The sequence below is a fragment of the Schistosoma mansoni genome, chromosome 1, assembly GCF_000237925.1.
Source record: "Schistosoma mansoni strain Puerto Rico chromosome 1, complete genome".
Classification (NCBI taxonomy): Eukaryota; Metazoa; Platyhelminthes; class Trematoda; order Strigeidida; family Schistosomatidae; genus Schistosoma; species Schistosoma mansoni.
The window spans coordinates 60,440,464-60,452,405 of NC_031495.1; the positions used below are offsets into that span (position 1 = coordinate 60,440,464).

At 33.8% G+C, this 11,942-nt stretch overlaps 1 protein-coding gene across 1 annotated transcript; it reads left to right on the top strand.

Annotated features, from left to right (window-relative positions):
• Nucleotides 1-411: 411 nt before the first annotated feature.
• Smp_144100 (hypothetical protein) lies at nucleotides 412-849 on the top strand (the record flags this gene model as incomplete). Its single annotated transcript, XM_018795071.1, has 2 exons — nucleotides 412-537; nucleotides 796-849. The coding sequence occupies 2 exons, from the start codon at nucleotides 412-414 to the stop codon at nucleotides 847-849; spliced, it is 180 nt and encodes a 59-aa protein (XP_018649420.1).
• Between the last annotated feature and the right edge of the window lie 11,093 nt (nucleotides 850-11,942).

Below are 11,942 nucleotides of genomic sequence, written 5' to 3' on the forward strand. Positions count from 1 at the left end.
ATATATTTGATAACATATTTGACAGAAATACTGAGATCAGTTTCGTGATGATGGATTCAAAAGATTTCCGTAGAACATTAGCCAATCTTTATTATGTTGAATGTATATATATATATAACGGTGAGATAGTTGATAAAAAGCTTTAAAAAATGAGAGGGAATACACCTTGTACATTCAGTTTTGTAACATTTTGTTCAACCTCAAGCTTTCTAGCAGATTTGTTGTATAGCTCTTAAAACTAATGAATTAGAAATAAATAATTAGTACTTCTCTTCAATTAGGTTCTTTAAGTTTTTGATTACAATGCTTTTGCATTCCGAAAATAGTCTGCTTTCACTTCGATCAATTGCTTTTTCAGTGCACATAAGCAACCCCATGAGGGATGGAGTTTGAGAACTTACATAGTGTGTTATGGTCACTGATGACGTGTTCTGGACCATAAGAAGACGATTTTCTGAAGCTCCACAAAAGTTAAATGATTTGTTAGCTGATGTTGGTTCAGGAGGAAAACTTTTATCTTCTACATTTAGACAGACAGTAAGTCATCAAAGTTACTGGTAAAATTATCTCTCCTCAACAGTCCCTAAAATGAGTGAAGTGACTAGAACGATTACCGCTACCTCCGAAGTTGATGCTTGTTTCAGCTATAAAGCTTATTTTTGAATAAAATGATTTACAAATCCAAATACAGTAATATAACGAAATAAATTTCATTCTACAACTGAACAGTTCCATTAATGAGTTTATTTAACAACAGCAAACAAACGTTTTATTCCAAATTATGCTTGATCAAAGCTTGATTTCAACTCGCCGAACAAACTGATTAAGAGACATAATGTATATAAGTAATCATATAAAAACCTCTTTGCAGGATCAATGCTTGATTGTTATTATTTCGCTGTGTTGAATGTTTTAAGTGGTATGATTGTATGAGATTTTGATCTGAAAAAAACGAAACGAAACGAAACTCTGTAAAATATAAATTAGGGAAGAATATGACATTAAATGAGGAATGATAACAACAAAACGATAATGACAGAATGAAATACAAATTTCAAATGCATTTTGAAAATGCATTCACTGTAGATTTAAGCGATTTATCTGACAATGGTTAAATATAATATTTAGGGGGTCAAAATGTTTATTCAGAAAACCAACTGAACATTATTACCCTCACCATATTGAAATATAATTAACAATTTCTTTTAAAAAAACTTATCATGCCTGACATACCTTTTTTCTTAACTCAGTGAATTGTGACGGTGATATGATATGTCATTAGTGTCAGGTTATGTTTGCTCATTATTTTCAAATGACTAAATACGAAAATGTTATCAAAGAACTGTATGATGATTAGAAGTATTGGAATTATTGTATTAACTAGGATTTCCCGAAATAGTGCAATTTACATCAAGTAGAACTAGATGAACACAAATGAACGTATTATATTTGCAATTCGAAATCAGTGGGTAATCATGCAAAAACAACATCATTAGTTCGTACAAATATCACAAACTGTCAGTTCGAAAGTGTAACATGATCGTTGTGAGGCCTGAAAGTTCTAAATTCGATGCCTCAAGAAGTTTTACTAATTAATTATAAATATTACACGAAAACAACTGTAAAATAAATATCTTTGTAAGTCATTCATCAATCAATGAAGTAAGAATTGACTATTAAGTTTGATTCTTGACAATCATATCAAAGTTAATAAATAAAATGTAGGTTCTAATATACTTTTAATCAGAAGGGGTTTTGTGGAGATTCCATAATTTTCATGGTTGAAATCATGAGTTAATTGAAGATAGACCACCATGGAAAACCTGGAAGTACTGGACGGCCATTTCGTCCCATTGTGGAACTCTTCAGCAGTGTGCATCCACGATCCCGCCTTGACGAAATGACCATCCAGTGCTTCTACGTTTTCCATGGTGGTCTAGCTTCAATTGACTCATGATTTCAACTATGAACATACTTTTTACTTGTACAACACCATTGTTAATATTAAGTAAAGTACATTAGAAAAATATAGAAATGTAAACAATTTCTAAACCTAATTACACTGTTCTAGACCATTATATTAAAAACAATATGTTATTGATTATTATTATTATTATCATTATTATTATTATTATTATTATTATTATAGTTTTGTTTCTATGCAATCTCAATGTTAAATTCATTAATTTTCATGAACACCTGCTATTTTATCCATACCCTTACCACCAAATCGATAATTGCATATTGTTTTCCTCTGTTTTATTCCCTCCAACACCCCCTACCCCAGTTAAAAATTACATTATTTAAATTCTAAACATTAATTAAACAAATACTATCAGAGTTAAAACTGTTAATAATATCTGAAAGCTAAAACCAGATTAAGTTAGAAAATGTAAAAACCAGATATTATTATATCTGACAATGAATGATACGTTTCATTAAGAAAAGAAAAACATCATCATCTTTATCTTTTTTATCTTCTTTTCTAAAGGTAAACAAGTGAAAAGTTCAAAAGTGAATGAAAAAAAATTCGTTAAATAATTAATATACTGATATAATCAAAAGGGGTTTTGTGGAGATTTAGTATTTTCATAGTTGAAAGCGTGAGGCGAGGTCATGGATGCGCACTGCTGAGGAGTCCCACAATAAGATGAAACGGCCGTCCAGTGCTTCCAGGTTTTCCTTGGTGGTCTAGCATCAGTTGACTCACGCTTTCAACTATGAAAATACTGATATAACTTGTTAATAATTTAATATAATGAAAAAATATTCCTCTTTCATTCTAATACTAGCCATCGTATACAATATAAATACATTAAATAGGAGTATTAGGATAGTTATTTATCAGAAGGGGTTTTTTGTGTAGATTTTAGTAATTTTATAGTTGAAATAATGAGTCAATTGAAGTTAGACCACCATGGAAAACTAGGATACTCACTAGTGACTGGCTTCAAGAGATTTATTCTGTAACTGTAATTCCAAACCAGTGGTGCAAATGAGCTCCAGAATCCTGGTTGAACAATTAGCTTATGAGCTTGTTGTTAGTCACCGGCTTCTATGCGACTGCGTTTTCTGACGATTCTCTTCTGCCTTATGGATTAGATCTCTAGGTCAAAGGCTCGGGGGTGGCCCTCTATAATACCATTTGTTTCTGTTTTAGCAACTGGATGGTATCTCATCCCTTACACAAATTTTGTGTGACACATATATATTTTAGTGCTTTTTTGTACCGATATCTATGTGTCTGAATACATTGATAGATAGATTTGATACAATTATCTCAACTTTTTTTCTCTTACTAATCCTGTTTCAGGATCCAACTTGTTAAAGAAATTTAATAATGATAAACATTAAGGTTTGAATGACTAACTGGTTGTAAACCAATTTTTCTGGAACTCAGTAGTAGTACAATATATTCAAAACAAATGATTTGGATTTTTTCCTCACCGAGGTTATTTTAGACCATGGAGTTGTCTTTTCTCCTGTTTTGCTCTGCTTTTCCTAAACTAGTTCTCATATAGCATTTAAAAGACTTTAAAAGAGCAAAAACAAGGATTCTAGCAGAATAATATGAATTCATTTTATTTCATTGGTTCTCGTCAGATGCTTGTAACCTGTGGTATTTAAAATCATAATTACAAGATGGGTTTAAATTACTTACATGAAAGCGTTTATTTGGAAGTTATGTTGAAAACATATTAGTATGGCAAGGGTGTAAATAAATTTAATAGAATAATGGGAGGCAAAATCCGACTCACACGCCCTCGTCGTGCCTCCTGGATCATAGCGACCATCCCATGTACTAACGTGAGCGGTAATGAGGGTGGTGGAGATCGGCCTAATCAACCACTCTACCGATACCCGAGAACGATTACGAATGCTACAAAGAGTCATTGCATAACTATTAAGGGTTCAAAAGAGTGGTAAAAAGTGAGTCTGCCCAAACAAAAACAACCAAACAAAAAAAAGGATTGTGAGTGTTATGTAATGGTTCTGCGTAAGCAGTGCAGAAACGGCTATCCCGCTCCGGTAGTTGTGCCGTGCTTCGATGTAGCACTCTTCTCCAGAAGGACCTACTAGGCTTCACCATTCTATATGACTGGAAGGGTCAATAGAATAATATATTATAAATATATACCTTACGTAAAAGAAAATTCTACAATATTGATTGTGACAACAGTTCAAACGGCGAGAAACAAGTGATTACATAATGAGTAAACGCTTATACGAATAAAGCTCAGTTAATAAAATAAGATTACTACTCTGATAGTTGAAATAAAACTTGGTGACGTAACAAGTGCAAGGAAGAGTTAAAAAAACCTTTAAGATGCAACGAAGGAATATTCGTGACCAAGGAAAGGAAAGAATGATAACCATCTCTTTTTGAACACATAAGTCAGGTTTTTGACGCCTGATAGCAACAACTTCAGCAAAGTTCAAAAGACTAGTGTTTGGCTACTTACTGATCACCTTGAATAATTGCAAGGTATCGACTTTTTATCCTGTATCCAAGAGATGTTTGATAATTGCACTGTTTAAAGTCCTTCTTTCTCTTATTTTGAGGCTTTTACGAACATTAAAAAAAATCTAAGACATGCCTTCCTTTGTGTTTGGTCAATGTAGCTGCTTTGGCAGGTACATAGCTTGTTAGCAGCTGACGAGAACCAAGGAATTAAAATGAATCCATGCTATTCTTCTACAATCTTTGTTCTTACTCTTTTCAAAATGATAAGAGGAGCTATATATATATAAGAAAAAAATACTTTAGTTGCATATGAGAATGATTAATAAGCTATTATTAATGTAAAGATTAAATTGGCTTAAGAAAGACTTATTATTTTTGAGCTATTTTCAAGGCATAAACCTGTAGTGTATACGTAATGGTGGTCTTAACTTTCTTAAGATTACAACATGAAAATGAAACAACAAAAAAGTTACCATGATAAGTAAATTATACACTAGACTGCATAATGTGGATCAATCAAAAAAGATTATTCGGTCACTTGAGTATTCAATACAATATCAAAGGATTAGACCCAGTTCGCAACTGCAAAAACTTATTATTAAGCTAAAATGCAATTCAATTATGTGCATTTGTAACCAACTTGAAATTAAAGTGCAAAATATCATTGAATTATTAACATTGATAGGTTACATAACTAAATCTACTTCTCAATTAAGTTTGTTTTTTTCAAACCACGTATCCTTATGAATTAAAATTTAAGGCAGATAAATGTTTACTTCATTAGTAAACAAAAAACTACCTTGTTAACACATTTAATTAAGCCAGTTACTATAAAATAAAATTGAATTATTAATTCACATGGTGTTGTTTACCTGTATCTTCCGATTGTTATTTAGGACTGTAATTGTTCAGTCTCTTATTGGCATATGTACATACTGTGAGGACTGCCTCCATATTGCCTGAAGTCACAGGCTTTATAAGCAAAGAGCGAAATAGTGGAATCCAGGATGTGCGTTTCGTCCTATTTGGGACTCGTCAGCTGGATCTACCTCCAAGTACAAGTAAACAACACCATGTGAATTTAAACTTCACCCCACTACACAAGGAAGTGGCTATCAGGACTCAGTAACTGAGTGGATAACGCGATGGTATTTGAATCGAACGGTACTGGGTTCGAGTTCCAGAGTGAACATCAACTTTTGAGGAGGCAAGGTACATCCAAGCTGACGAGTCCCAAAATAGGGACGATACGTGTGTCCTGGATTCCACTGATAGCCACTATCCATCTTTGAATTATTTATTGTTTATCTCAAGAAAAATCTATCGTTAGACTTATTCTTGTAAACAAATCATACATTTGAAAAATATAGATGTCAGTCGACTAGCATATAACTATAATTAAATTTGCATAAAAATTAATTAACAAATCTTGTTTATAGATAAATTTGTTAAGAAAAAAAATTAGAGGTGGATTAAATGTTCACAGTTGGATAGTAGCAGTTACTTAGAAAATATTATTTTAAAGACATTTACTGAATCTTCAAATTATGTAGGCTACAAATTAAGGTTATGGATGAGAGTGTGATTGATTTCATCTGTATAGAGTTGTGAAAATTGTTGAGATTTGATTGATATCATGAACTGATTACAGTTAGGTAACCATTAAAAACCTATGAGTATAATATGGCTGTTTAGTCCCAGTGTAGGATTCCTTAGTAATGAGTATCCACGTTCCTGAACGCGGGACTAGAACCTAGGACTTTCTGTCTCGATACATATGATGATTGCAATAGTTTAGAGAATGCTAATTCTATGTTACTGTTGAATGTGTACGGCTCTTAGAATGACCTTGAGAACATATTTATATGGTGGTAGTTTTACCCAAAGATGACGTAAAACAATCTTTTTCTTTAGTTCGCAGCATTTACGGTACTCTATAAAATTATATTCTTAAACTATTGACGTTTAATTTTAGGGTTCATATCATAAACCATGAAGTAGTTGATTTGAACCTGATTGATCCTAGTGTGGAATATAGCCTTCCAAATAAATTAACATCAGATACATTTCTATTTCACTGATTAATACTTGGATATACTTCATTTCAGCGAACATAATTCGGTTTTATCAAACATTCATTGTCTTTTTTGAACTAAATGTCATATATTGCAATTGAAATTTTAATCTAAGATCATAGCATATTTGATTATAAATGAAAGTAACAAATTACACCAAGATAAAGTGAACGTTCTATAGGTAGAAGGCTCCTTTTAAATGTTTGTTCAGTATGACAGCAATCTCATTGAACGTTTTTATATGATAATAAACTAGCATAAACGTCTGAAAAGAGAGTTTTCCCCATATAACAAGCTATGCAATGTTTTATGTTTGTATTTACTTTGTAAGGTAGTGATTGGAGGTAGGTGACAGGAAACCTTGTATCTTGGTTTTAAGCTATTTAACATTCGTCATCACGGTGTAACTGTAATCTTAGGAAAACTAATGCAACTTGATGGACAAGATCTTATATCACACAGATTCACAGTGTTAAACGCTAACACCTAGCTACTTGGGCTGGAGATAATCTCTTGTAGGACCGTTTATCTAGTCCTTTAAGTCCTGATTCAATTCTGTAGAAGATTCAAACTTGACACTGGTTACCAATCAGTGATCAATCAATTTTAAAGGAGGTTTATTTAAGTTTTAACTTTAATGACTAAGAGTTACTGTTGAGTTCTTAGGACAGCTTATTTCTACATATGATTTGTTAAAACGCTTACATAACTAGAATGTCTAACTAATTCCGAAATTGCTGAAATATTTGTTCTTGAAAATATTTGACCTTCATTCAGCTGGACCTTTACTTCCAAACTTATTGATCAGAATATTTAACTCCAGTGAGTTCCTAAACATAACATATTCCTCCATTGGTTCCTCATACTACTGCAACTGGTTGGCACTAACTTTTGCATCCCATTATAAAAGCCTTGGCTTCCTAGTAAAACTCTACGAAGGTCTGGTATCGTTCCAGCTTGAACAACGGAACAACACGAATATTAGGTGATCAATCAAAAAACAAGTCTGAATAAATCAATGTCAAGTCATTTCATTTCGGTTAAAGTGATTCATAAGGGATATGTATGTAATTTTGTGTGTATGTACTATTTAAACTTGGATTATTGTGAATTTGGTCATTTATTCTCTGAAGAAGTGGCTTACACTGAGTCACGAAACGTCAGAAAATCTAATTTTTCTACTCCTTGGGACATTACAAATATATTATTTATTTATAACAATCTACCCAATGCTCAATTTATTCAAAATTATCAAATCACAACTTGGTAATGATATCTTATACTTTAGTTCGTAACCTTAACACTCTTAATAGTAAAATTTCTTAGCCCTAGCTTCTCACTCCAACATTCTTCACTTAACAGCTTGTTTCACTAGAAAATCGTCATTCAACCCTTTCAAAATGCGAAATATGATCGAAATCACGTTATTTAGCACTAAGCTATTGGCGATAGAGTTCTAATCTCCTGTTGTTATTTACCAACTGTGGTTTTAATTTTGAGTGGTTATCCAAGGTTGTCAGTGTAGTATTAATTCGCCATAATCTCAACAGCAACACAATTATTTGTACTTAGAGTTTTGTGAGTAGAGTTCAGGCTATAGATACTAAACTCGTTAGTGTATACCTATCATGGAATTTAAATTTTATTGCTCTAACTTAGTTTTAATTCCATAAGGTTGGTTTATGAACAAACATATAGGGAAAAGCAAGATTCTCCGATACAACACAGCATGCACCAATCGAATTACACTTGAGAGAGAACATTTGGAGGATGTAAAAATCTTTACATATATGGGCAGCATCATTGATGAACACAGTGGATCTGATGCAGATGTGAAAACGCGGATTGGCAAAGCAAGAGCAGCATATTTACAACTGAAGAACATCTGGAACTCGAACCAATTGTCAACCGACATCAAAATCAGAATTTTCAATACAAATGTCAAGACAGTTCTGCTGTATGGGGCGGAGATGTGGAGAACTACGAAAGCCATCATCCAGAAGATACAAGTGTTTATTAACAGTTGTCTACGGAAGATACTTCGGATCCATTAATCAGACACTATCAGCAACAACCTACTGTAGAGGAAGAAATCAGGAAGAAGCGCTGTAAGTGGATAGGACACACATTGAAGAAAGCACCCAACTGCGTCACAAGACAAACCCTCACATGGAATCCTGAAGGCCAAAGGAGAAGAGGAAGACAAAAGAACACATTACGCTGAGAAGTGGAGACAGATATGAGAAGAATGAACAAAAATTGGATAGAACTAGAAAGAAAGGTCCAGGATAGGGTGAGTTGAAGAATGCTGGTCAATGGCCTATGCTCTATTGTGGGTAACAGGCATAAGTAAGTAAGTAAGCAAGCAAATGATTAAGATTGGTTTATGATCTAGTGAAGAACATACAAACCTAAATTGACTAACTGTTGCTTGAATCCTCCCATTAATGTTAAGGACTGCTATTGATCAGTCTCTTATTGGCATATTTGAGTCCTGTGCGAATTGCCTCGATATTGCCTTGATTTCCAATTAGGACGAAATGCACATCCTAGATTCTACTGCTAGTCGCTATCCATCTTTGTTTATAAATTGTTTATTGTTTAATTCACTTAAACTACCTTAAATCGTTTGTATAACAGCAGAACATCATATATATGTATATTCAGTAACTAGTTTTGACAATAATAGATTTTGCTTTGAAATTGATAAAAAATACTAGTCACTTTCTAATAAAATACTACTAAATTTATCTCTCTTCGATGTTTAAACAAATATCGTAAACAAATTTTTGTATAGTCTATCGGTTAAGTGCTCTGGCGTGAGACTGATAGGTCCTGAATTCGAATCTCGCGTGGCGAGGTCGTGGATGCGCACTGCGCACTGAAGAGGCCCACAATAGGACGAAAAGGCTATTCAATGCTTCCAGGTTTTCCTTGGTGGTCTAGCTTCAATTGACTGATGATTTCAACTATGAAAATACTGAAATCTCTACAAAACCCCTTCTGACTAAATTTAATAATCATCCATGTGAACAAAACATATTTGTTCATTTCACCTGGCAAAACTGAAATCACCTTGACAAATAACAAACAATGTAAGGGTATAAAATATTGAATCATTTTTTTAATGATACACTTAATTATTTATTAGTAGAATATTTTAATTAATAATAAAAATAATAAATATTGAATTTATAATATCCCATTAATAAATTTACCACACCTTAAAAATAAGCAGCTAATAGTTGACCTCAATAAAATAGTTTAAGTGAATATAAAGGGATATCATTGTGAACAATGTACACAATAGAATATTGGGTAAATATATAGTGAGCTGTCAGTTTCATGAGTTAACTAGGCTTATCTATTACTTCAATAGGTCAAGGTTATGGTTATTGAAAAAAAAGCAAACACTTGCTTAATAAAGTAAAAAATATGAGATTAAGTTTAAAACAAACAATAAGGTAGGTAAATAATTTAAAAGACTTCGATTTAAAATTGTAATTAAAGTAGTACAGTGGATATGAACTAGACAAATTAGTAGTAATTTTCAACTGTAATTCATTAACGAATAATCAGTGGAATACACCCTTTTAGTATTGGGGAAAGTTTTATTTTGTAATGGTATTTGGTTTATATTGTTTATAAAGTACTTTTTCAGAATGTATACTTACTTACTTACGTACGCCTGTCACCCCTCGTTGATGAGTATAGGCCACACACCAGTATTCTCCATTCAACCTTGTCCTGGGCAATTTTTTCCTGTTCTTTCCAGTTAACATTTATCCTTTTCATATCTGCTTCTATTTCCCGACGTAATGTGTTCTTTGGTCTTCCTCTTTTCCGCTTTCCTTCCGGATTCCGAGTTAGGGCTTGTCTCATGATGCAGTTTGGTGATTTCCTTAGCGTATGTCTGATCCACCTCCAGCCCCCAAATGCCCTGATACGGACGAGAGTGGGGAGAGTCCGCTACCCCTCTCGAAATGCTCTCACATGGCCACGCGTATATAACCTCTGACAGGGAAGTCCTACTCATTGCCTTTTCGTGGCATTACTGTTTACGCAATTGAGAGGACGAAAAGTGAATGTCCAGCGCTTTAACCGGGTTGGTGGACACGGAAAGTCCACCTAGGGGAGTTGGAAAACCCTGATTCCAAACCAATGGTTCACATGGGCTCCAGTATCCTGAGGGAACAAATGGTGCATGAACCAATTGTTGGTCACCGGCTACCATGGGACTGCATCTCCTCACGATGCTCCACTGCCTTTTGGATCAGTCCTTTAGGTCAAAGGCTCAGGGCGTGGGCCTCTAAGAAAACCACCTGCTTCAGTTTGGGCACCTGGGCAGTATCACAGCCCTCACACAAATCGAATGAGATTTGTGCGGCGCATATGTATCTGGTGCTTCCTTGTATCAATATTTATGTGTTTAAATAAATAAATAAGTAATACGACACCAACGTTTTTTCCTAATTTCCTCTTCAGTTGGAAGCTGATTTGTCCTCTCCCATAAAACGCTGTTGTTGATAGTGTCCGGCCAGTGAATGTTGAGTACTTTGCGTAGAAAACTGTTAATAAATACTTGTACCTTCTTGACGATGGATGTAGTAGTTCTCCACGTTCCAGCTCCATACAGCAGAACTAACTGTCCTGACGTTCGTATTAAAGATTCTGACTTTGAAGTTAGTTGACAGTTGTTTTGAGTTCCATATGTTCTTCTGTTGTAGAAATGTAGCCCTTGTTTAGCCAATCCTCGCCTTTAAATCTGCATCCGATCCTCCTTGTTCATCGATGATGCTGATCAGGTACGTGAATGTTTCTACCTCTTCCAGAGTTTCTCCACCAAGTGTGACTGGGTTAGTGTTCTCCGTGTTGTATTTGAGAATCTTACTTTTTCCTTTGTGTATATTGAGGCCTATTGATGCAGAATGTGTAGCAAAAGCCTAAATCTGTTGTTTTATTCAAAGTGTTTTTTACTTGTGACATGCTTAAAACTGTAAATAATTTTAGGCATACATTTGTTTGAATAATGAATTACTATTTTACCAATATTTCTGGGATTAGTATTAAGTGAATAAGTTGGACAGACAAGGAGGTATCATAATAATAAACCTAATAGTTATTTGCAGGAGCTACGGAATTCAACCTGCGTGATAGTTTTTAACAGAGAAGTCTGAGCTAATCTCTATCATTGTATTAAGGCTTCGGTATATATTTTCTGGCATCTAACAACTCATTGATTTCTGTAAAGTAAATCATCTAGTATTAAAAAGCATTTGATCAAATGACAGAGCAAGCAACGTGGAATCATGTACTAATGTGTATCCTAATTTAATGGTCGGTTACATATAGGATTTCTCCAATTTTTAACTTATAGCATACAGACTTATGGGTCCTAGGTT